Source organism: Ricinus communis, chromosome 10 (genome assembly GCF_019578655.1).
Source record: "Ricinus communis isolate WT05 ecotype wild-type chromosome 10, ASM1957865v1, whole genome shotgun sequence".
NCBI lineage: Eukaryota > Viridiplantae > Streptophyta > Magnoliopsida > Malpighiales > Euphorbiaceae > Ricinus > Ricinus communis.
Genome location: NC_063265.1, coordinates 4,434,654 through 4,460,249, shown reverse-complemented (window position 1 = coordinate 4,460,249; position 25,596 = coordinate 4,434,654). Strand labels below are relative to the sequence as shown.

Sequence of the window (25,596 nt, the reverse complement as noted above, 5' to 3'; positions counted from 1 at the left end):
AATAAAAAATAATTATTATTTATAAATTAGTATTTATAAAAAAAAGTGATAAATGTTATGTTTTAGTAATCTTATGTGGCAAGTTTTGGTTAAACCATTATCTTTATTTTAGCTTTAATAAAATAACATCATGCATTGCACGATTATTTCAATTATAAAATCAAGTTAATAGGTACAATTTAATAAAAATTTTAGTATTTAATATTAATTATAATATTTTAAAATAATAGTAAATTAATTATTTTTAAATATTCTTTTTAATTTTTTAAAATTTTATTATTATATAAATTAATATAAATTAATACTATTAATATAATTGATATTATTATTTTTTTAGGATTAAAAACTTATTATGTAATTAAAAAATTAATTTAATTGTTCAATATAATATCAAAAAATATAATTTAAGATGCCTATTTTTGAAATTAGAATTATTATCTAATTAGAGAATTAATTTAATTAGTTAATATAATATTAAAATATAATTAATATGTTATTTCTTATGATAGAATTAGTTTCATTATTTGATTAGGAAACTATTTATTAGATAATATAATATTAAAATATAATTAATATGTTATTTCTTATGATAGGATTAATACCATTATCTGATTTAAAAACTATTAGTTAGTCAAATATAATATTAAAATATAATTAATATATTATTTTTTAATATTAGAGTCAATATTTAATTAAAAATATTACTTAATAATCAATAAATTAATAGAATAAACCATAAAATTATATGTAAGTTTGCTTTTTATGCATTAAAAATAAATATACATATCAAAATAAAAATTTTATGTTCAAAAGTTAAGTACACATATTTAAAATAGTTAATATATAAATTATGTGTCAAAATAAAGATTTTATGTGTCATTAACCCCTAAGTTTTTATGTGATATATAAACTGCACTTATATTTTATTTATTGCACTAAAATATTTTTACATTTTAGAAGTCAATGTAATCAAATATCTAAATTGATAAAAAAATAATTTGATCTTCAAATTTCTTATCAAAGTTATAAGTCTAATATAACAAAATTAATAATAATAATAATACTATCTATTTTATTTTAATAATTTAAAATTAAATCATATGAATTTTTAATATTTTAATTAATATAAGTACTTTTAAAATATTTAAATTTTACTGGAATTTAATTATGCTAAAAATTAAAGTAATTATTAATTAATTATTTTTACAAACATTAAAATTGATTTTTATATAAAAATTAGATAATGGAGTTTTAATATAACAAATAAACTATAAGGGGAAATTTGTATATTACATTAAAGATCAAAAGCAAATAATATAAATCAAACCTAGTTAATGGTTGTTTAACGAAAATTTAAACGGAAGAGGTTTTTAGTATAAAATTATAAAATAAAAAAATAAAAAATATAATTTTTAAATATTAAAAGTAATTAGTATAATATACACAAACGAGGGGGGCAAATAGTAAATTATTCCTTATTTAAAATATAAGGTTATATTTTGGTCCAAAAAGAACTTCAGGGTCCCATTTAACAAATGGAGTAAAGCATCAGGATCATTTTTCAAACTAATCGACTCTTCAGACTGTAAAAACAAAGAGACCCAAAGGCTATTTAAGTAATAAAAGAAGAAACTAACGCAGCATCTAGAACGCACAGACCGCCAACAACCCCTTCACCTCCATATTTCCTGTCCCCCAACAAAAAAATAAGAAATAACGAATCCTAACAAGGAACTCAGGGGACGCCGTCGTTTCGGACGCCGGTGCCTCTGGTGACCAGTTAACAAACAATGAAGCGAAGTTCGGGTTTCTCTGTACCGGTAACCGTCGTCGTTTTGGCAATAATCTACATTTACTTTTCGACGCTGTTTGTGTTTATAGAAGGTTGGTTCGGTCTTATGACCTCGCCTGGAATCATGAACGCCGTTGTCTTCACTGCTATGGCTTTCATGTGTATTCTCAACTATGCTTACGCTATCTACACGGATCCGGGTCGGGTCCCATCAACTTACACGCCTGATATTGAAGATGCCGATAACCCTGTCCATGAGATCAAACGCAAAGTACTGTAGTTTAATACTTTATCTTTGTTTATATATATATAATGTAAATGTTTAATCTTTTCAATCGTTATATTTACGTTTAAACATTTTGTTTTTATCAGTTTTGGCTGATTTTGTTAAAAGAAATCAAAGGGCTCCTTTTTGTGTTTGTTATTATTTTGTAGAAGATTTTAAATTTACTGTGTTAGGAGCCAGATAGGTATTATTTATTTGAGAAATGGTAGGTTCCATAGTATTTAGAATCTTGGCAATCTTAAATTCCTAAAAACGGTGAAATGTTTTTTAGATTATGAACATTTCTGATCCATAAATGGAAGAAATGTTTTTGTTAAAGGACTTCAAATAGAATTAGTAAAGAAAGTTAACTCTCTTATTGGCCAGCTGGATCTTTAGATTCTTTAATAGGTTAAGTCCGTCAAATTGTTAACTTATGATCCAGGATCGTGAGTTAATGTGATATTTTCACCTGTCATTTAGGCTTATTGGTGTCTAGTTTTGGTTCTTGGATTTACCTTTATATATCACTGTTGTAACTTTTGACGGATGACAGTATGTATTAGTGATTAGCCATGGAAGAAAGCATTTGTCTTCATATGCTGCAATGCTACTTAATTGCTGATTTGGAAAGTTAACAGATTAGAACAGTTCAGTTGTATTTTATTGGTATTTAATTATAGCTTTTGTCATTTTGAAAACGATGCTCTTGGATTGATGATATAATAACAATTTATTAATACTGCAAGAGGTGCTCGCATAAATGGAGGCCATCACATATTCTTGATACTGTGCGTTAATTAGGCTTCTAGAGATTTATGGTTTGGACACTAATAATCTCTTAAGTTGTGCCTTTAAGCAACCAGCCTGCCACATGTTTTTGTTCAAGTTTAAAGTTTCGTATATATGCTCTTTGTTGAAATATATGAATAATCTATCTGGAGATTGGATTTCATTCACCATCCGAAAGTGGTGGAATGGTCAGAATATATATTTTTTTTTATTGGGATCTATTGCTATCTTAATTTTCTGCTGTTACCATCATAACTTGTGGTTGTTTTATCACATCATGATTGCTCTGGACTGATTTCTTCCAATGAGTTATTGAACTATGCTACATTACTCTTGCTTATCTATCTTTTTATCAGTGTGTAATAGTCCTTCATGCAAGTATTGTCTATTTTGTTATTGTTGCAGGGGGGAGACTTGCGATTTTGCCAGAAGTGTTCTCACTTTAAACCCCCCCGTGCTCATCATTGCCGTGTTTGCAAAAGATGTGTGTTGCGAATGGTACGCTTGATCTATGCTTTCATTTATGTGTAACTACAAATATCACTGGTTTATGTATTGAAGTGCGTCTCCTATTGATTGTAAGGACCACCATTGCATTTGGATAAATAACTGCGTTGGCCATGCGAACTATAAGGTGTTCTTCGTGTTCGTTATATATGCTGTGATTTCATGCATCTACTCCCTGGTATGTCTTTTTTATCACTCCAAACATGAATTTAACTCCTGCTGCAGTTGCTGTTCCTCTATAATTGCGTTTGAACATGTGGCTTGTCATTATCCTTCATTTTGTGAGGGATTGGATGTTTCCTCATGATTTCTCACATTACTGATTAGCAATTCCATAACCATAAATTCTTTGTCCTAATTTTACTTTTATCATCCACTTGAACAAAATTTTCAGGTCTTGCTCATTGGTAGTCTGACTATTGACCCTCAAAAGGATGAGCAACAAAGCAGTGGCTCTTTCAGGAGTATATATGTATGTGCCAATAATCATTCTTCTGGTTGTAGCTAGTACTTAATAGATTGGTCAGTCACTCTTCATTTACTATTTCAGGTCATATCTGGGGTGTTGTTAATCCCCCTAAGTGTGGCACTTGGTATTCTTTTGGGTTGGCATGTCTACCTCATTTTGCAAAATAAAACCACCATTGAGGTCAGTAAGATTAATTATCTCTGCTATAGTGTTCCTTTCTAATTGTCTATCTGATCTAAGCATGGATGGTGTTGGTATTTGGTATTTGGCAGTATCATGAAGGAGTCAGAGCTATGTGGCTTGCAGAGAAAGGAGGGGATGTCTATAAGCATCCATATGATATCGGAGCCTATGAAAACCTGACAATGGTAAGAATGTTATGCCCTTTTTCCTTTTCTAATTAAGTAAAAGTGTAAATAATGTATTTTCATTTTGACATATCCTGGAAGATTTAAGAATTTGGAATCCAGCATAATGATCAAAATGTATGTGCCACTGTATTGCTATTTCATCCATTTCCCCTACTTCTGCTTCTTCATGATCATGACAAATGGAAAATTTTTAGCCGTTAGGTTGTTGCTTCTGCATTCACCCCACATCCAATTGAGTCTGCACAGATCTGCTTTAGCTATCTTAACCGTCTAGTGGCATAGCAGTGAGCCTGAGAAAAATTCAGACTTAAAATCTAAGAAGTTGGTTCTTAGTATGAATTTCGTTTTTTATTATTCTTGCCTTGTAAAACAGATTCATCATTCTAGCATTATGGTGGACTCTGCCTTAGACTCCAGTTTCCTATATACCTAGTTGCTTGCGCGCATTTTCACAAAACTTGAAGATTTTGTATTGCATGCAAGTATTGCACTACTCAGTTCTATTATACAGATTGTAAGTGGCCTCACAAACTGTAGAACTGCACATGCTTTATTGGCAAGTAAATGAGCGTCATCTCGTGCACTATCTCTTGCTGCCTGTCCTACCATGGAATGACCGATTGGCTTCTTAGACATGGTTCTAGGTTGTTGTTATATATTGTCCTGGGTCAAGGCCTGTGCCTGCCTAGGCATGTGTCTTGTAATTTATTAAAACTGATTTAATTTACTCATTGCTAAAGCCTTGTTTTGCATTTTTAAACTGATTATTGTTGAATTGCTTCAGGTACTGGGTCCAAGTATCTTCTGTTGGGCATGTCCCACATCAGGACATGTTGGCTCAGGTCTTCGCTTCAGGACAGCCTATGATAATCCTACTGTTGCATCCACATCCAAATAAAGTTCCATTTTGCTTGTGTCGTCTCATCGGATTGGCAATAGCACAATGCGGAGTCTTTAACTGCCAAATGTTGGGTGAGTATTGATGCTGAGATTATAATATCCGGCTGTGTGTCCTACCATGTGTACTTTTTCTTAAACTTGCCTGCCTTTCTTGAGGAAAAAAGAAAATCTTTTAAGTCGTAACAGCAGCCAGGGTCTGGTAAAAGATGTCTTCTGCAAGTTAGGTGACACAAGGAGAGGAAATGGGTGCAAAGTGTCGTGGGTTTTCTTTGACTCGAACTGAACCAAATACTGCAAGGGCTTGTTAGGTCCAAATCAGTGAGATGAAACCTGTCAATAGTTGAAATTAGGTGTGCAGGCTTGGAAGGAATTAGGGATAGGGAAGCAGCTTTTACCATTATACGGTTTTCTTTCTTTCTTTTGTTGTTTTGGGTCCTGTGGGGGAGTTTTTGGAGAATGTAGATCCTGTAAAGCTGACAACTATGCGTCCAGTCAATACTTTTGTGTATAAAGAGGGTATGTGAAAACTGCTTACCAACAAGATTACTTAGAAGAGATGATGAGAGCCTGTAACAACAAGTATATTATCCTTGTAACTTAGAATTGTGATCTTTGTAACATCGATCAATAAATGAAAGCTGTGAAGCAGTTTTGGTTGTTTGCATCCTCCTACATCATCACTTTCAGAAGAAATCTCCTACAATTTTTGCTAGAACAAATTTGAGCTTCACTAAATTTCTACATGATCGGCCGTGCTCCTTCCGGGATGGGCAAAAATTTTCAAGGGGCTTGGAGGAAAGAAAATTATACCTCAGGATCATTTTTTCGTTTCCTGTTAAATCATTAAGAGGTAAAACTCCTCTGATACCAATTCATACTTTTGGAGGGCTTTATATCTCATTAGACTTGTTCAAAGTGAGGGCCAGTTCCATCCGAGCTCGAGAGCTTTGCAACACTTACCATATTTGTATCAACACTTAATTTAATTTGAGTCTATCTAAGAATTATTCCAACAGGATAGATAACTGAGAATGAATTTGTGGTGTCCAAATTCATGAACAAGTTTATATTTTAATATTCAGAAATCTTTATCTGCTAGTATACACAGGATAACTATGATTTCTCCCTTCAGCTTTAACATATTAGACTAATCAGGAACTTGCTTTCAGTATTATACTAATCCTCTCTTATAATTTATCATAATATACTAACTCTTTCTTCTATTAATTTTTCCATATGTTTTGCTGTTAAGAAGGAAAAAGAATTAAAAATCATCTAATTGACTCGAATAAATTATAACTAGGTAATTACTGTTTTTTCTCTCGGATTTGCATATTAAATTGGTCAACTCAAATCTCTTATACTTTGTAATAAAATACTAACCAGATGTTTTCTTGCACGTTGTACGACTATTATAATTATTCTAACTATAAATAATAATATAAATTAAAATTATAAATACAAGTTAATAAATTTTTAAGAAAAGTAATAATAAACTAAATATTTTTTTAAATATTTTTTAATATTTTAAAATTTTATTGGTTTTTTTAAAAAATCATTAGTGTAATAATATGATTTTTTAAAAATGTTTATTAATTGAATTTTATTATTATGTAAATTAATATTATAAATATTAATGTATTCTAGAATTATAAAATTTTTGTATAATAAAAAATATAAAGTTAATAAAAATATTAAAAGTATAATTAAAATGTTATTTTTTAGAGTTGAAGTTATTGTTTAATTAAAAATTATTTATAAGTTAATAATTTAATAGAAAAAATGATAAAATTATATAAATTATTCAAATTTGAATTTTATATATTAAAAATAAATGCACATATCAAAAAATTTATGTTTTTAATTTTATATATATATATATATATATATATATATATATATATATATATATATATCTGTTTGTCACGTTCTTTTTATATTTTTATATATGTATATTTTTCAAATAATGATGTAAATCCTATCTATTTAATAACTAAATTAGTATTTTTAATAAAATATTAACTAATTATATTATATTAATTAAATCTTATAATTTACTTAAATTATATAAAACTATACAATAAATAAATAATGTAAATAAGTAATAATTATGTTAATGTTGTTAACATATGAATTCTAATTGTTACATATTTAAATCATAATTCTGCTTAGAGTAAAAACTAAATTACTTTTAATTATTTTGAGAATTAATCGGTACATATTATGTATATATATTTAAAGTGTTTTAATGATTTATTGGTATGTTTTATATACATAATATGTGGAAAAATATGTTTATTACCTCAGTTTAGCATTATTGTCTAATTTCAGGTGTTAATAGCCAAAAAAGAAGAATATGAGCTAAATATATATAAATGGGTTGAAATTGGACAGTCAATGCTAGGGTTCAGAATAAAGATGCGTGGACTATTAATTTCACAAGCCTAGCCGAAAAATATAAGACCCATAAGGAGAAATTAATTAGTTTATTATGTAACTATAGATAACTACTTTTAAGTTGTTGTTTTTTTAGGATAGTTAAGAGGATAACTATTGAAGTATTGTGCTTAGAAAAGGACTCTATAAAAGAAATCTCTACAAGTAGTAGAGATCAACTAAACAAGAGAGAGTTCAGTCTGCTCATGTCTATCAGTCTTCTCTCTGCAATTTCTCTACAGTTCATCTTCTACAAACACTCTAATTAGTTTTTCCATTACTCTTTAAAGATCTAAAAAGCTTTTCAAGAAGTGGAGAGTGAGGATCAATCATCTTCATACTTGAAGAAATTCTGGATTTTAAGGTAGCTTTAATTTTCAGTTTTATTTTTATGTCTTTCTATTTAATTGCAATGATCATTGAATTAAATATGTCAGGCTAATTTTCATAAGTGTTTAGTTTAACTTTTTACTTATGTATGAACCTTATTTATTTATGAGTTTAATGAATGATTTTTTTACCTTCATAACTCTATTAATTTCATCTATTATTGTTAACCATCATATCAATTTAATAATTATATTTGTTATGAAAATCTTTAGGTTAAAAGTATTAAAGACACCATATTTACTTTAATCTATGTTGGTATAAGAAACTTAGAGTACATCGTTAGCTTAATTGACTCAGGAAAAAGGCACATCACCATCTCATTCATTAGATTTAGGCTTAAGGGAGAATAAACGATTACTAAGTATTGGCTAGACTAAATACTATTTTATTATATAGTTTTCATTATCATTCCATTTGTATCTCTACTTTATAGTTTGTTTAATTTCTTTTATAAACATTAATCTATTCTCAAACATTGGCTTAGAGTATTTAGATTTATTTTTCAGTATTCTGTGTGTGATAATGCTCTACAGTTCCTTATAAGATCGACCTCGTGGTGAACTTGCCCGTACTATCATTCGAGTTCGTACCCTTACGAGTACTAAGTTTGAGACATCAAAAATCTTAGTGACAACTAAAATTTTTAGTAAATAATTAGAAATTTATAATCTTAAACATATTGCTAAAATAATTACTGATTTATATTTTAATTATTCTTTATAAATTTAAATAATTTTAGTAAATTATTCAGGTTAATGAATCTGATATGAAATTTGATAGGTTAATAATTTTATTGCAAGATATTCAATCTAATCATTAAACTTAAGAAATATATATTGTAAATTTAAAATATAAAATAAAAAAATTAAATTGATTAAATTAGGAAAGTAATGCTTCAGCTAAAATAAGTCGAAATTCATAAAAGAAATAATAAAATAAACATATTATTTTTTTAATAATTAAAATTGTTGGATCAGATTAGAAGACTCAGAGGCCTGAAGGAATTACAAAGAAAAAAGAATAGCAACTAAAGGAACTATTAGGCCCATAAGGGACAAGTCTCGAACAATAACAATAAAAAAAAATTCAATATTAAAGGGTACAAACCCATAAAATGGGGCTTATACCCAACTATAAATCGACACAAAAGGTTACATATGCAGAAAACTTGCATTTTAGCCTTTGAAAAACTATATCTCTCTAAAAAAATATATTTCTCTTTCTTTAGAAACTCTATCAACACCAAATCCACAGTCTCAATCCTTCTGTTGCACCCATTTACTAAGAAACTACCAGGACTTGAACCAAAATAACAAAAGCACATAGTTTGTAACACTAAAGCACATCCACCAGAAACTATTTGAGACAGTAGAGAGCTTGACGCATTGTCATTAGCTAAACCACCATAAGATCTCTGATTTTGGAGGAACAAAGCTAAAAAAAAAAAAGTAATCGATCTGGATAAGATCAACTTCTATTTCTATTATTGCGACTCCAATAGCTTTACCTCTCCTTACCATATTTTCTAAGTGACTGATTATTAATGTCTTTACCTGCATGTGCACAGGATAACTAAATATAAGATAGTGAATTAAGGTCAATCCCACGAGGATATTATCTATTACTCGTCTAAGAATTGTGTGAAATGGTTAATGAGATTTAATAAATAAAAACTCTTTAAAACTAAGAAAACAAAAAAAAAGGTAGAAACTCATAGATTATATTACTAGATATCTGAATTTCATCTAATGGAATTAACTATGAATATCAATTTATTTTCCAACTCTCAAATGCAATTGTTCCATCAACATACTAATTTTTTTTTCAAGTAATTAGAGTGTAACTAATTAAGAAACTATCAATTCTCAAAGATAATTATCTAATCCAATCTATTGAGCAACAATTATTGCATTATAATAATCAAATATATTTCTTTACCTAAATTATTATGTCTATTCTTCTAAATCTAGATTCATATTTCTCCTTTCAGTTCATCATATAAACCTTAAGATAAAAATACCATGGTGGCTAATCAAAACATTTACAATAAACATATGAATAAGAAATCAAGAAAAAAAAAACTTATATTGAATTCATAATCAATTTATAGATTACATCTTTCTCTTTAGTATGAGAGATTAGTTATCCATGATTAATAAACAACGAAAGTATAAAAGAACTAAAGAAAACATATCAAGACAAAAGTTTAGTTAAATACTACTTTAATTTCCAAAAGTTGAAAAATCTTCTTCAATCTTGTAGCAATTGCAAAATCTCTTTTCAAAAGTGTTTCTCTCTAAAAGTTGAATAATTCCCTAAAACTAGCATAAAAGATAGTATTTATAAAAACAAACCTCCAAACCCTTTTAAAATAATAAGATATACAATTAAAACACATCTCGTGATAACCATCCTAATATCAATATGTCCTAATTTATCTATGTGATGTGAACCGGTTGATAAACCGATTAAGAACAATAAGAAATACCCTTCCTTGACTGAACATAACCAGTGTCGGCTCACTAAACTAACCAAAACCGGTTAAGCACAAAAAACTATTAATATCTCCTAATATTCAACTAACACTGGTTCATCTTCTTTCCATAAAACCGGTTGTAGGACCGTTTCACTTCAACAAGTCTCTTATGGCTTACTCTCAGCTTGATCGATGCTCCATAATTCTTTCGGATCGGATCATGAATCTGTTTACCTTAAAATATGATTTATGACTCAATTTAAAACACCTTGCATCCATTCCTCAATCCTCCACCCATCCATACTTGAGTTACTCTTCTATATGTCATTAAACGTCCAAAAACGTCTGATAAAGACAAATAACACATTAAGTAATAAAATACACTTAAACTCTATAAATATAAGCATATTACCTAATAAAACACGCCAAATAACAATACTTATATGCTTATAAAATGGAGTTATCATCTACAAGTTCTTAAAGACACTGACGGGCTTGCGATGTAGAAAAAGCTACACTACCAAATCTAGTAGCAGTTAGAACATAGCAAACCTGCAACAACGGTTATGGTAACATCAAGCTTCTTTATGATATCTATTTTATTCCTAGTTTTTCATAAAATTTTTGTTAAGTGTTGGATAGTTAGGTAATGGTTATTCTCTCTTATTTAATGATGGTACATGTGTTATAAGAGACAAAAAAAATTAGGTCATATAATAGATGATGTTTTTATAACTAAGAATAAGTTGTTTCCTCTTAAAATCTCTAGTGTCAAGAGTCATGCTCATATTGTGAAGGAGAATAATGAACATAGAATTGGCACCTACAATATGAGCATCTAAATATCATGGGTTAAAATTGTTGCGTTAGAAGAAGATAATTTTTGAGTTGCCAAAAATTGAATCTTTAGATTTATATGAAGGGAGTATTTATGGGAAATAAAGTAGAAAATTATTTCTCATAGAAAAATCTAGAAGAGCCTCAAATTGTTTTGATATTGTTCATGCTCAGCTTTGTAGGCCTATGAAAACAAAACCCTTTAGTGGACATCGATATTTCTTCTATTTACAATAATTTCAGTTGGATGGGTTAGGTGTATTTTTGACAAAACAATCAAAGACGTGTGAAACCTTTAAAAAATTCAAAGCATTTATTGAAAAGCAAAATGAAATAAGCATAAAGACCTTACGGACTGATAGAGAAGGTGAGTTTGTATCTCGTAATTTAAAAAAAAATTGTGAAGAACATGGCGTGCATAGAGAAGTGACAACACCTTATACGTTGGAGCAAAATGACGTTGCTGAAAGAAAAAATGGCATAGTTATAGAGATGGCAAGAAGTCTCTGGAAAGCCAAAGGACTTCGAAATACATTTTGGGCAGAAGCAATTACCATAACCATCTATTATCGTAACCGTCATGAATCAAACACCATATGACGCTTGGAATGGTTGAAGGCCATGGGTAAGCCACTTGAAGATTTTTAATTGTATTACCTATGCTTTGGTAGATTCTCACAAGCGTAGTAAACTTGATGAAAAATCTGCCAAATGTATTTTAGTTGGTTATTGCTCTAAATCCAAAACATATAGGTTATATAATTCTGATAGTGGCAAAGAAATTGTAAGAAAAAAATGTTATATTTGACGAAGAGGCTAGCTGGAATTGGGGTGAAAATAAAGAAGTTGTAAAAATTGAAATTGTAATGAAAGTGAAGATTCACTAACTACTGCAGCAAATCAAACTCTTACAAGATCACCAAGTTTGTCATCATCTTCATCAAGTAGCAGAATTTCTACTTCTTAAGCATCCTGAGGTGAAACTCTACCAAGAAAGTTCATATCATTAAGAGACGTTTATGAGATTACACAAACTTGGTTTCTATATGATCCTATATGTTTTAGAGAAACATAGACGAAGAAGAACGATAAAACGCCATCAAAGAAATGTTAGAGGAGATTCAAAAAAATGAGATGCAGGAATTGGTGGACCTGCTTGAAGGATAAAACATGATTGATGTCAAATGGGTATTTAGAATGAAGTACAATGCAGATGGAGAAGTTTAGAAACATAAGACGCAACTTGTGGCAAAAGGATATTCACAGCAGCAAGGTACAACGAAACTTTTTCTCCAGTAGCACAGTTTGAAACGGTAAGAATGATTCTAACCATGGTTGCACACCTGAGGTGGTATGCTTACCAATTTGATGTAAAGTCTGCATTTTTGAACGGAAACTAAAAGAAGAGGCCTATGTCATCCAACCATATGGATTCATTATTCACGGTGGAGAAGAAAAGGTATACAAATTAAAGAAAGCATTCTACAGCTTAAAGCAAACTCTACGAGCATGGTACATTAAGATAGACTCTTATTTTTATCAAAATGGCTTTGAGAGGAGTAAGAATGAGCCCATATTTTATTTGAAGAGAAATCGTGACAATAAACTTTTCATTGTTTGTTTACATGTTAATGATATACTTTATAGGAATAAGTATATAAAAGTATCTTGTGGTTTCATCATTTGACAACTTTGAGTATGTGGTTTATTTTTTAAGCAAAAAGAGGTATATGATTACAAATCATGACAAAAAAGATACCTCACTATTAAAAAGTCTCGATTTGCAATGATCCAGCCACCTTTATGCCAATCAGCCATTATTATCATGTTCTCTATATATGATAATGCAAGTTTGGAGCTTAACAATTTATAATTTCGATATTTGACCGTTAAATAGTGATTTAAGAAGTCATTGATCCAATGATATTAATTAACTATAAAACAATGGCGTTTTGAGTTGTTAACCTCTAAACCCATATTATCGAAAACGAGACATATAATAATGATGGCTGATCGAAATGAAGATGGCTAAATCCTTGCCAATTGAAACTGTTTAACAGTGAGATTTTTTTTCTTGACATAATTTGCAACTACATTCCTTTTCTTGTCTGAAAAAATCACATACTTAAAGTTGTCAATGATGAAACTACATATTACTTTTATATACTTATCCCTGATTTATATTTGCTCTTCTTCTTCTCTCATTGAAGAGTTTAAATTTTGCATTTTGAAAAAAAATTGATATATTATCTAACTTTATTGCATTATTTTCTTAGTTTGGAAGTGCAACAAGCTAAAGAAAGGAAATATGCAACTAAATTTCTTAAGAGGTTTAACATGTTCAATTATAAAATTGGCCACACTAATGAATGTGAATGAAAAGTTTCAACTTAAACGATGATATTGAACCAACAAATGCAAAATACTTTAGAAGTTTAGTGAGAGATATGATGTATTTAACTCATACTCGGTTTGGATACAACTTTTCTTATTGGAATAATTTCCAGATTTATGTATTCTCCCTTAAAGCATCATTTTAGAGCAGCAATGAGAGTTTGGCGTTATATAACTGGAACACTTGAATTTGGATGATATATAATATTTTAATAATATTTTTAAATTTTTAAATTAATTTTTTAATATTTATTTATTTATTTCTTCATTATTAATATCACAAAATCAAATAAAATATAATATATAAAAATTTAAATGTGTTCTAAATTCATTTTCTTTTAAAATTATATTGAATGTACATATTTTTTTTTAAATATTCAACATATATTTTTCCATCTAAACAATTAAATCAGATATTTTTATAAATAAAATTTTATTTTAAAAATATTTCTACAGACAAATTTTTTTTAATATTTTTATAAATAAAATCTTATTTTAATATTTTTATTATCAGTAATTTTTATAGATATCTTTATAATTATCTTTATTTTTATGACATTTAAAAAAATCCTTTGAAACAGCCGAACGGGGCCGATATATCGAAGCAGCTCACGTGCAGACGAGGTGGTCTTATCCAGGGACAGTATTACTTGTACGGGCTTATGACACGAGACAACGCAAACTAGTTGGAGATGATATGGTAGCATATGATTGGGACGTGTAATAAACGCTCCACTGAGAGCATAAACTTGAAGTGTGAATTAGCTAGTTGCAGACAAACAGATGATTGAGATAGAAAAAGATAGAAAGAGAGGGAATGCTTCATGAAGCAGTGAATTCTTTCATTTTCATTATCTTTGTTTCAATAATCTCTACCTGACTGAGTTAATGGATGAACAAGATAACCGAAACCCATATGCAACTAACAGGTTTCTCTCCTTTTCCTTTTATCTCTGTATATTTTCAGTTTTTCTTGTTTCTTTTTATTATGAATGTTAAGTATTTACTGCGGGAGTGAGACCTCTGAATTATGATCCCACAGGGTATGAACATTTTTCTTTGTTATTATGATTTTATCTCTTTATGTGTTTCCAAATTGATTGTTTTTAGTTTGTGATATCATCATCAAGAAACAGGTAGTAGCAGCATGGGAGACTAAGATCCACTTTTTAAGTGATTGGATCTTGTTGCTTGATTCCAATTTATGTATTCCCAAAGACCCTTTTCTAGTGCTTTTACTGAAATTTCACTTTTCTTTCTCCCCTTTCCTTTTTTTTCTATTGGGGATTGTCTTTAATTTGCCAAGCAGAGAAAGATGTACGGAGAGCAGCTTTAAGGCATGTTTTTGCGGTGTAATAGAATGGGACAATTCAGTAGGCTGATATAGTGATATGTCCATGAATTATAGCTTAGTCCTCCATCTTGTTTGGTTATCCAAGGCTTGTTTGAGTTCACTTCAGCTAATTGTTAGCTTCTTATGGTGCTGTCGTCTACCCTTGACCTAATTCAAAAAGTTATAAAAGAAGAAGCACTAATTAGTAATTCATGGGAGAAATTAACTCTCTTCATATTTATGATTCAGTTGGTTTCTTGGTGGTCTACGGTTTCTTTACCTGGAATGTATATTTAAAATGGATTTTACAGTAGAGTTGGATGCAAAATGCCTTGAAATATCAAATAATGAAATGACTGTTGATCTATTAAACTTGTTATGTGCTCTTCGCCATGTGTAATATTGCGAGTATAGGTGCTGGGATACTGTTTTTTTGCCTCTTACTGTATCATTCTTTTCAGCTTCCATATCAATAAAGCACTCAATGGGAGCATGTTTGACTTGAACAAGAAAAGAAAGCTACAGGCTGAGCAATTGGTTTTGCCTATTTCAAAGCATAAGTGCTGGGATCATCGCATAATCTACAGGCCCCCCTCAATACTGGAAGAAAACCAAGAAGCAGATGACTTGATCGCACACGTAACTCAGGAAAATGCAGAGAGACAAGCCATAGAGGATGTATCAGATCCTGAATCAGCAAAGGATAGCAATAGTTTTGTTGGTGATTCTGAATCTATCATGTCTGTACATGGTGAAGCAAAATTTGAAACAGAGGTTTCAAAGCAATGGCCTCCTCTTAATGGACCTTCCGCTTCATCTAATTGCGGCTGCAACAATTTGAAGGAAACTCAATGTTCTATGGACGATGTTACACCAACAGGAGGCACAGGCAAAGATGAACTGCCTTTTTTAGCAGGGGAGCATGATCTCTACCATCATTATAATGAATTACATCAGAATCTTGAAGAGGCCACTGAAGAATTCAGGAACCATTCTGACTACATGTGCTCAGAACATGGTATTGAGAGCATTGAGCCATGTACAGATAATGTGCCTGATGATATGCTCTCTGCCAACGAGGCGAATCCGAATATGTTCATTCTGTCATCAGGAAGATGGACGGTTAACCAAGGTAATGGAGTCTTCGCATGCTGGGGTTAATTTATCCCATCTTCTTCCTACTGTTTTGTTTGCTTAAATGACTTCATAAATCTGAGTATCAGCAACTTTTATTCTCCTTAATTGGCTGAAATTGTGAATGCAGATGCTCAACCAGGCACTATAAAACCAACAATTGATCAAGAATTTGAGCAGTACTTTTCAATGCTTATGCTGTAGCAGAGAACACTTCCATGGAAATCCGAAATGTATAATCTTTCTTAGTACACATCTGTTGTATGCGATACATTAGACTCGAGTAACCTGAAATAAAAAAGAAAAAAAGAAAAAAAAGTAGCTTCTTGTTTCTGGTTATCATAGTCTCTGAAACTTTAATAATCGCCAGAATTTTATTCAGAGGTGTCATTTCAATTTTGTTCTAGAACAAGAGTTTGGTGGGGAGCATGCATGGCACAAAGATTCTACAATGAAGTGCTTTTTTCACCCAATCTGCTTGACCATTGTCTTGCCATTTCCTTCTGCTAGACTTGTTAGCAAAGAGAATCTTATCTTACTATGATAATAAGCTCAAAGCAGAACGTCCTTTCTACTCTAAACCTCTGTCCCAACCAATGCTGGGGATTGAGAATTATTTGATGTTTGTCTTTCATTTGAGGATGAGGATTCCATTTTTCTTTTCTTTTTAGTAACGTTTCTGCTTTCACTGGGATTATGAAAAATTGCAGTTCAGAACTTGGAAGAGTCAGGAAAGAAATAAAATAGAAATGCACCAGCCGGGAATCGAACCCGGGTCTGTACCGTGGCAGGGTACTATTCTACCACTAGACCACTGGTGCCTCTTTGAATTTGATATTGAAACAAATCTAAAAGACTTTAAATAGAGCCAGAAAATAGCTTCCACTGCTAATTGTTTCCTCCTCACTTTTGTTTATATTGCTATCGACTCGTATTAAATGTATCCTGTTGGTCTTTCAGATTAGGAGCAAATGTGACTGTTAATAAACAAAGTTGAGGTCAATTAGGACTAATCCAGATGAAGACAATATGCTTATTTTAGGCATTAATTTCACCTTTTTCTAGCCTTAACAAGGGAGTTTAATTCAGTATCAGTCTAATCAAGACTCCTTCAGTTAAAAGCAAATAAGTACAATTAGGAAGGAATTTAGAGTTAAAATTGGGACAACCATAACAAAAATCTTATTGATTAACCCATCCGATGTTTACAACTCAGCTGCTCTTCCCAACTCTCTGTCTTTGACTTTCGACCAACTAAGGTGCATGTTACAACCAAACAATTCAAAAACCTTATTGGCATTACAAAAAATAAAAAATAAAAAATAAAAAAAAAAAAGACAAAAGAGTAAGATTGCCAATCCAGACCATTAATGGTCAATCAAAAATCAACACTTCGGAAGATCAGACGGTGGTGGTTGCAGCTTCTGATTCGGTTGTGGTCCATTCAATACTAGCCATGCCATCCTTAGTCCCCAGCTTGTATGAACATCTAGGTGACAGTGCATGAACCACACCCCTATTCACAAGTTTTTCAGTAAGAATCATAATGATTAATAAGAAACGTTTATAGATGGGAAATAAGAGCATAATGTAATGGAATGTAATCAGGAACATGGATACCTGGATTGTCGGCTAGGAAGCGGATAGCAACCCAACCTCCAGCGGGTACTCCGACAGTGTTTCTCTCCATGGGGTCGACCAAGTTAAAATTGGCAGGATCTTTGTTGGAATTATAGTTTCCAAAACCTTGTCCAACAACGAAGAAATTGAATCCATGCAGATGTAAAGGGTGGCTTTCGGCACCAAGTATACTGGTATCCTGCATTACCAATTCCACACTCGTATTGAATCGTAACATCAGTGCTCGTGTTCCATTGCTGACATTAGTATTGTTTGGTGGTGTACCAGTGTAGTTGAATGGTGTGGGTGGGTTTTGAGGAAAATCAGCTGTAAATATGCCGTTAGATTTACCAAAGTAATAGGATTGGAGAAGAGATACAGAAGGCATTAAAAATGATACGTTGTTAATGGAAGCGGAAAATTTGGTGGTATTGGTAGGTCCTTGACAAGTTGTGTTGGCAGGGCAAGGATTAGTTCCAAGTCCTACTGTAAAGAAAAATTTCCTGTCCACATTTTGTGGTACATTAGCAGGAAATTTTGCATTTGCTAAGCTGCGGAATCTCCTGGTGATATTGGCAACAAATCCTGTAGCATTGATTGGTGGCAGAGTGGGCTTAAATAAGGGAAGTTGTCTTGAGATATTTGATGGGTGCTTGTATTCAAGAATGGCGGCAGCGGTGGAGTTGTCAAAGGTTCCTTGGCCTGTGAAATACGGCCTAGCTGCCATTAAATAGGTTGCATTAGGGAGACTAGGCTTGGTTTTGAGGAGAACATTTGTGGTTTGGCCTGGGGTAATGAGGAGTGTGTCAGTCTCAAAAGGCTTGGTATAAATGGCATCGGCTTCAACGACAGTCAGAGTGTGGCTAGCAATGCTGAAGAATAGCTCGTCGTTGAGTGCAGCGTTGATTATTCGGAGAAGGTAGGTTTTCCCTGGCTTTACTTTCAGCTTGAATGTATCTGCAACATTAAAAAAAAAGATAACATGTGCATTGTTTCTTTCTTAAAAATGTGACAAGTCCAGCATTCCCCCTGACTATTCCTCAAATACTAAAATTGATTGCCGCATTTGCTACTCTCAAACAGAACCCTTTGCCCTCCGACTACTCTATTGAGACAATTCTAGTTGCAAATGTGAATTTGATTCTTCAATCATACTTTTCCTTGGTTTTTTCTTTCATCTATTACAAGAACCTTGTATCTTAAGGTTCCTTTTTAAAAAAAAAAAAAAAAAAAGAACACTTTATGTGCGATAGCATATAGTATATTACTGAATTGGCATGCAACGCAAGAGAACTAGTGCCTATGAGAATGCCAGATTAAGCTGCATTACATGTTAATATTAAGCAAGTGAAACTGTACCCTTAGAAGAACAATTGTATAAGGGCCCTGGGAGGCCGTTGATAGTGTATGCATCTGAAACATTTGGACCAGCTCCTATCTGAAGAGCCTGTGCAATTACAGCCTCTGGATCTACGTTAAACCACTCTCCTGTAATTCCAAATCCTCTATGCATATGTAAAATGACTAAATTAAAATCTTGAAACCCATATTAACAATAAAAAACTGTAATTACCTAAGAGGATGGGGATTTCCTTGTAAGGTTTCTGAAACGGATAAGATTCATTGCGCCTGGGGAAAATAATAATGGGTCCATAAAGAGAAGATCTTAGCCAAGAAATGTGAGCATGCCATAAGAGAGTTCCTCGCTGCCCTGTAATGGTGAAGTTGTAAGTGTATGACTGTCCAGTTTGTATAGGACATTGTGTTATATAGGCAGGTCCATCTGCCCAACCGGTCGTAAGCTGCCTTATCCCATGCCTGTGTATCCACACCACCAGAAAAGGAAAAATGTCAAAAATACTGTACTTAAGGCAATGGTCAAGTTTTTATCTAATATAATATAAGAGGTAAAGAAGGGAAAAAAAAAACAAAATCAATGTAATGCAATAAATTAAGCTAAGTGCTGGATAGATTCATACCAGTGGATGGTAACATTGCTTGAAACATGATTAACAACCTTGATGATAACACGATCACCTTCCCTTGCTACCAAGCGAGGCCCAGGGAACTTGCCATTTACAGTCAAAACACTCCTTGTATGGCATAATCTCGTAATGGTTTGGTTTACAATCTTTAGTTAAGGGAAAGAAATGAATCAGAATATAGAAAAGAAAAAGGAAATACTGAATATACGTTACGTAAATAATAATAATAAGTTCAATGCTTTTAGTAGTAGTAATTAGTGAATGTACGTTGAAGGTGTAATGCCTAGTTACGGCCACTGCAAAGTTTGGCAACAGTGACAAAATGCAGAAAGTAAAGGCCAGAGCTGCCGCCATGGAAGGAAATGAAGAACGATGGGAGTTACCCATTACTCTCTATGCACTCTTTGATCTTTCTCTCTCTCTCTCTCTCTGTTTGGTGTAGATATGGAAGAGCAGTGAAGAAGCAAATGTGTGAGGAATATTGGGACAGCGAAGGAGTCTTTATAGTAAGTATTATAGAGAGATTAGGTGAGAAGACTAACATATGTACAACACAAGGAAGATTTTATGGAACTAAATTCCATGTTCGATGGTTCAGATTGGTCACTTTGTATCCATAGGTTTGCTTTTGTTTTTTCTTTTTTTTCTTTCTTTTTTTTGGTTGAGCTGAATTTTAGAGTGCTGATTAAGTAAGAAATATTTTTCCTAAATTTTGATTATCAGAATGACCTTAGCTTATTGGAGCGTTCTAGTATCATGAAGTAGACTGCAATAACAAAGTATGCAAAAACTGTCTTCACACATAAATATATTTTGTTAGTGATCAAGAATGACAGACTTGTGCTCTTCACCAAACTAAGTAATAAAGAAATTATAATCTCAGGGTATCAGTTATAGCCTTTTGGAGTTCCAGAAAAATAGAAGTATACATTTGCATCCAAGGAGGTTGGTGAGTTCAAAGAAACAAAAAAACAAAAAGAAAAATCCAAAATGCTACACTTAAAGGAACATGATCACCAATTTAGTTTATTTAAATCATATGGGAATTGCAAGGATGTTGATGAATCCTTCAATCATGTCCTTCCATGAATACATGAGGAATAATAGCTAAATAATCAGAAGTTGACATAATAAGCCAGATTTTTGAATGGAGACAACTATATCAAATTCAATATATAAATATATATATATATAGTAGAGGATAATGAGAGCGTAGCTTGTTTGTGAGGGTTGCTGGGTAGCTGAAACCTACTGGGGTAAGCTGATATGTAACATTAATGCTGCTTGTTTCCATAATAGTATCAAGCTTGGAGTTGGAGCACATGGTCATCAGAGACACGAACATAATGGTGTTCTGATGGTTTGTGCTGAGGCACAGAGGCCGTTGGCCTTCGTGAGGCACTTTCGTGGGTGTTTTCTCTGCATCTTCATAATGTCCTGTTTGAGCTTGACTGTGGGAAGGTTGTGGATGATGTTCTCCCCTACTGCTGTTGATTTGACTGAGTTGGGTTCTGTTATTCCTGAGTTTAATTTGTTGTGTTCTTTTTTAGGCAGTAATTTTCTCAAGTTTCCTTCGTTAACAGACAAAGCTAATGCATCCTGTCTAGTTGGGCCTTTTCACACCTATTATGTCTTTGAAACTAAGGAATATTATTAATTTAATTTCTTTAACTATTTATTTTTTGAACGGTAATGATTACATTCAATATTCGTCAAAATTTATAAAATATAGTATGATTTTCATATAAGCAAGCGAAACATATATGTATAGTTAGGTTCACGTCCAACTAAAACATCATCGGTCAAAAATTCCTAAAACATTTCTGAATAATAAGATTTTATGAGATGTTTCACCTTGTAATTCCCTGCACATGTCTGATATTGATTGTGCTTTTTTCTTTTTTAATTGTGTTTGAACCAATTAAAGACAAAAAAATCTTTAGAAAAAAAAAAAAGAAAGAAGAAGAAAAGAAATCATAGTCACTTAATTGGTAATATATTTTTAATGTCATTGTTTTTGTCGGTGATGTTCCTTTGTGGTAACTCGTTGGGAGAGAGTGATGTGTCAACTGAACCTTGTCATGGTTCGGTTCCACGGTTGTAATTTTTGTGGAGGGTTTACTCTCTTTACATCTTCTTCTTTTTTTCTAACAGTCGGGAGTGTCACGGGTGATCTCATGACTCATAGCCATAGAGGGGTGAAATTAACACAGCCTTCCTTAGGTTTACCCTAAAAGAACATCTTATTTAAGAAATACACCTGATTTAAGGGCGTCTTTAGAATTGTTATTGGGTATTAAAAAATAATTTTAAATTTTTTATTTAATATATTATAAATTATTTATTTCATCCTGTTTTTTGAAGAGGTTTTAATTTATCTATTTTTTATAAAAACTATTTTAAAAACTAAAAAATAATATACAATAAGAATTTTGATTAGAAAAATAATTTTCTAACTTTAATGTCAAACACAGTTTAAGAGGACGTTTGGTTCAGAGATTTTATGCAACTGGTAGTTGTTTCTCACTCAACAGTTATATTAAGCGTTTGATAAAGATCTAAAAATCACCAGCTGATAACTGATTTAGAGGGTGTTTGGTTCAGAGGTTTGATGCAGCTGATAGTTATTTCTTATTGAACAGATATATTAAAACGTTTGTTAAAGATTTAAAAAATAACAGCTGATATTTGATCCCAATCAATTAATAATTGTATCCGCTCTATTTTAAAGCTTATCAGCTATCTGATTTGGTTTTTTATTTATTTGGACATTATTATCTTTATTAAAACTTATGAACAATAATTTATTTTAAATTGATCTCATATAATTAGAATTTTATATTTTAAAATAAATAATTATTATTTTAAATTTATATTTAATAGTTAAATAATTATAATATTTAAAATTATGATATTTGAAATTAGAAATTGTTATTAGTAGAATTTAACTTTAAATTTCTACTTTTAAAATAAATTTTATAAATATTTTTAATAATAAATACAATTGAGCTAAGGAAAATTAACTATAAAATTTTTAATTTTTACAAGTTGCTTTTATTAATTTGTACCATTAAATATAATATAATAAAATAGAATATGTTTAACGGTAAATAATACATTCAATAGTCATTTAACATACTAACAGCAGCCGCTAATAAGATTTTACCAAACAATTTAACTTATCAATCATCAACTACTAGCTATCAGCCACCAGCTACCACCTATCAGCCGTCAGCTACCAGTTGCTTTGATCAATTAAACTAAATAAGCCATTAATTCCAATCAGTTGTTGATTACATTAACTCTATTTTATAGTTTTTTTTCTTATCAACTGATAGTTGATTTAATTTTTTATTTATTTAAACGACAATATCTTTATTAAAACTTATTAATAATAACTTACTTTAAATTGATCTCATATATTAATTTTTTATAATTCGTAATAAATAATAATTATTTTAAAATTACTTAATAGTTCAATAATTATGATGTTTATAATTACGACATTTGAAATAATTAATCTTTTATTAATGAAATTTAAATCTTGATTTCTACTTTTAAAGTAATTTTTATAAATATTCTTAATAATAAATACAATCTAGCTAAGTAAAAATTAGTTATGATATTTTTAATTATTATGAGTTATTTCTATTGATTTGTATCATTAAAAATAATAAAATAAAATAAAATAAATTTAAATATAAATTATACCCTTAATAATCTTTTAACATACTAACGGCAATTATTTAAAAAAATTTATCAAACAATTTAATTTATCAGCTATCAGTTATATTGATCAGCCGAACTAAATAAATCTAAATCTTGTAAAATAGTTTTAGTCTCTCGAATTCTCCGCAGACATTTTAATTTTAATTTTATACTCAACAATATCTTTTTTTTTTAATATTTTATTTCATTAAATTCTTTATCAAAATGTTTTCTTTTTAAATTTCCCAATTATTTACTTTATAATAAGACTAACAAGTTTTACTCTCTAATATCAATTAATGCAATTAATCGTAAAAAGAAATAGAAAGAATACTTAAATAAATAACTTTTAATATAGATTATAAATGAAAAAGATTACAAGAAATATAATCCTGGGAGAGAAACCCAATTTGTTCAATTTAGTGCATAATTACTATTACTGAAGTAAAACTAGACTACTACAACCTTAACTTCCTTCTTCATAACTTGAAGATTTGGGTCAGTTGTCAAAATCTAGAATTTAGATATTATCAAACCAACCTTAAGCTAAGCGTGTTTGAAGTTTTGCTTAAGATCGATGCTCTAATACCTTTTTTATATTATTATTATTGTTTATTTCCAAATTCTGAAACTTTTCAATGGTAACCTCGTTCTTTCCACGTCAGTTTAAAGATCATGAATTAATTAAGACCATTAATTATAGAAACCAAATGTCTTTTCTTTCCATCAAAGAAACTTCCACCGCTGAAAATGCTGAGATTTCACCCAACTCTATCTAATTATTTCCCCGCAGTTGTGTCCGTATCACATTACACAAAGATTACTCCTGATTAATTAGTCACTTCTACTCTTTTATATTTTCATTTAAATGACAAGCACAAAGGAACATCAGTTTATTACAAACAATTTTTGTTTTTCTAAATTAGTGACACTATCTGAAGAGGAAATTATATTATTATCTTCCAACTGAGTCTAGAGTTTCTAAATATGGAATAATAAGGTACCAAAACGAATCTATATACAGAAGGTAAGCATAATTCAATACTGAATCACAAAAATAAGTAATTATAAGGCATAAACAACATATAGAAACTCTAAGCTAATTAAACCCATGCTTTGCGTGGCGGCACAGAAAGCAGAAGATCAAGATCAGGCGGTTGAAAATACCCGTTCTTAGGTGGGTCTCGCTTCGTTCCAGTTGCAGATTTCTTCCTCGGAGGCGGCGGACAAACAAAAACAAGCGGTATCCGGCATTCTCTGCTCCTCGGTGTACGACACTCTTCTCCTCCTCCGTTACTATCACGAAACCTCTCTTCTATATTCATTTTGAGAAGCAGTTAATGAATATTGAAGAGGAATGCAAAATTTAAATCTCATCTGAAGACTTCAAAATTTTGAAAATGTGGAAAGCGAGGGAATTGAATTTTTTGGGGGTGACAGACTGGAAACGGATGGTGGTGGTGGCACCGAACCGACGTGGGCTCTAAAAACTTGCAGGTCTGGGGTGGGTTACACTTACAGACGTGTCCCAATCATAACCGCGTTTTGGTCATATTTTATTTATTTTTCTATTTTTCTTCTTTATATATGGCGGCGCCAGTGTTCGCGCGGGAAAATTAATGGGCTTTTGAATTATGTTATTTTTTGGGATTATGGGCCGTAGGTTAAGAGTGAATTGTAGAGGGACATGATATGATTCTACTGTCATCAATCGGCCCATTTTCTACTGTGAAATAAATTATGGCCCAGGCCATTATCCTCAATAAAATTCAAATTATTTCAGTGACCAGTTTGAGCCAGGCTCTGAGTTTGTCATACTTGCCGAAGCATCACAAGGACAGCTCTAAAAATCCCATTTCGTAGAACTCCAAACAGATGAAATTCTCTTTGTAATTATTGACTGGTAGTGCTGAGCTTTGTACTAAAGGAAATTCGTTAAAGCTTTCAATTGTTAAATTAATGTTCTAAACAATATGCTATTTTTTCAATTTGAATGATTCGGATTTTTATAATCTTCTACTCATTCTAAATATACTATAAGAATTTGTCAATTTAGAGGTGGATTTTTCTGTCGCTGACTGGAGTAAATTCTACGCTAATTAGACTTAGAGATGGATTTGCGGCAGAAAATCCGTCACTAAAATGCTCATCACAGCAAAAGAACGATATATTCTTTTATCACTATAA

General features: G+C 31.1%; 4 protein-coding genes and 1 non-coding gene across 6 annotated transcripts; 2 read left to right on the top strand and 3 right to left on the bottom strand.

Moving 5' to 3' along the window:
• The first annotated feature begins 1,631 nt into the window (after window positions 1-1,631).
• On the top strand, window positions 1,632-5,760 carry LOC8258384 (probable protein S-acyltransferase 16). Its single transcript, XM_002531517.4, has 7 exons — window positions 1,632-2,063; window positions 3,255-3,347; window positions 3,433-3,534; window positions 3,751-3,828; window positions 3,907-4,005; window positions 4,098-4,193; window positions 4,981-5,760. Exons 1-7 carry the CDS (start codon window positions 1,791-1,793, stop codon window positions 5,092-5,094), a joined length of 855 nt encoding a protein of 284 aa, XP_002531563.2. The 5' UTR covers window positions 1,632-1,790; the 3' UTR covers window positions 5,095-5,760.
• An 8,620-nt stretch (window positions 5,761-14,380) lies between these two features.
• On the top strand, window positions 14,381-16,435 carry LOC8258385 (protein FAR-RED ELONGATED HYPOCOTYL 1). Of its 2 annotated transcripts, none has more exons than XM_002531518.3 (3): window positions 14,381-14,558; window positions 15,424-16,094; window positions 16,227-16,435. In XM_002531518.3, exons 1-3 carry the CDS (start codon window positions 14,518-14,520, stop codon window positions 16,298-16,300), a joined length of 786 nt encoding a protein of 261 aa, XP_002531564.2. In that variant the 5' UTR covers window positions 14,381-14,517; the 3' UTR covers window positions 16,301-16,435. The 2 variants fall into 2 exon arrangements, with proteins under 2 accessions (XP_002531564.2, XP_048226117.1); XM_048370160.1 differs by having other exon boundaries at window positions 14,543-14,672.
• A 411-nt stretch (window positions 16,436-16,846) lies between these two features.
• On the bottom strand, window positions 16,847-16,917 carry TRNAG-GCC. The gene has a single exon. It is a non-coding gene; the product is annotated as a tRNA-Gly (tRNA).
• Window positions 16,918-17,249: 332 nt separating this feature from the next.
• LOC8258389 (laccase-17) lies at window positions 17,250-20,270 on the bottom strand. Its single transcript, XM_002531519.3, has 6 exons — window positions 19,969-20,270; window positions 19,696-19,847; window positions 19,290-19,534; window positions 19,076-19,204; window positions 17,717-18,673; window positions 17,250-17,612 (listed from the first exon to the last, which is right to left on the bottom strand). The coding sequence occupies exons 1-6, from the start codon at window positions 20,086-20,088 to the stop codon at window positions 17,482-17,484; spliced, it is 1,734 nt and encodes a 577-aa protein (XP_002531565.1). The 5' UTR covers window positions 20,089-20,270; the 3' UTR covers window positions 17,250-17,481.
• Window positions 20,271-24,345: 4,075 nt separating this feature from the next.
• LOC8258387 (cyclin-dependent protein kinase inhibitor SMR4) lies at window positions 24,346-24,930 on the bottom strand. The gene has a single exon (XM_002531520.4). The coding sequence runs from the start codon at window positions 24,732-24,734 to the stop codon at window positions 24,513-24,515; it is 222 nt and encodes a 73-aa protein (XP_002531566.1). The 5' UTR covers window positions 24,735-24,930; the 3' UTR covers window positions 24,346-24,512.
• Between the last annotated feature and the right edge of the window lie 666 nt (window positions 24,931-25,596).

Excerpts from the sequence above, each read along its gene's own strand:
- LOC8258384 (XM_002531517.4), top strand. The coding sequence starts at position 1,791 with ATGAAGCGAAGTTCGGGTTTCTCTGTACCGGTAACCGTCGTCGTTTTG. Across the intron at positions 3,535-3,750 it reads TTTCATGCATCTACTCCCTG|GTCTTGCTCATTGGTAGTCT; the intron begins GTATGTCTTTTT and ends CAAAATTTTCAG. Across the intron at positions 3,829-3,906 it reads GCTCTTTCAGGAGTATATAT|GTCATATCTGGGGTGTTGTT; the intron begins GTATGTGCCAAT and ends TTACTATTTCAG.
- LOC8258385 (XM_002531518.3), top strand. The coding sequence starts at position 14,518 with ATGGATGAACAAGATAACCGAAACCCATATGCAACTAACAG. Across the intron at positions 14,559-15,423 it reads AACCCATATGCAACTAACAG|CTTCCATATCAATAAAGCAC; the intron begins GTTTCTCTCCTT and ends CATTCTTTTCAG. Across the intron at positions 16,095-16,226 it reads AAGATGGACGGTTAACCAAG|ATGCTCAACCAGGCACTATA; the intron begins GTAATGGAGTCT and ends TTGTGAATGCAG.
- LOC8258389 (XM_002531519.3), bottom strand. The coding sequence starts at position 20,088 with ATGGGTAACTCCCATCGTTCTTCATTTCCTTCCATGGCGGCAGCTCTG. Across the intron at positions 19,848-19,968 it reads CTAGGCATTACACCTTCAAC|ATTGTAAACCAAACCATTAC; the intron begins GTACATTCACTA and ends CCTTAACTAAAG. Across the intron at positions 19,535-19,695 it reads AGCAATGTTACCATCCACTG|GCATGGGATAAGGCAGCTTA; the intron begins GTATGAATCTAT and ends GTGGATACACAG.
- LOC8258387 (XM_002531520.4), bottom strand. The coding sequence starts at position 24,734 with ATGAATATAGAAGAGAGGTTTCGTGATAGTAACGGAGGAGGAGAAGAG.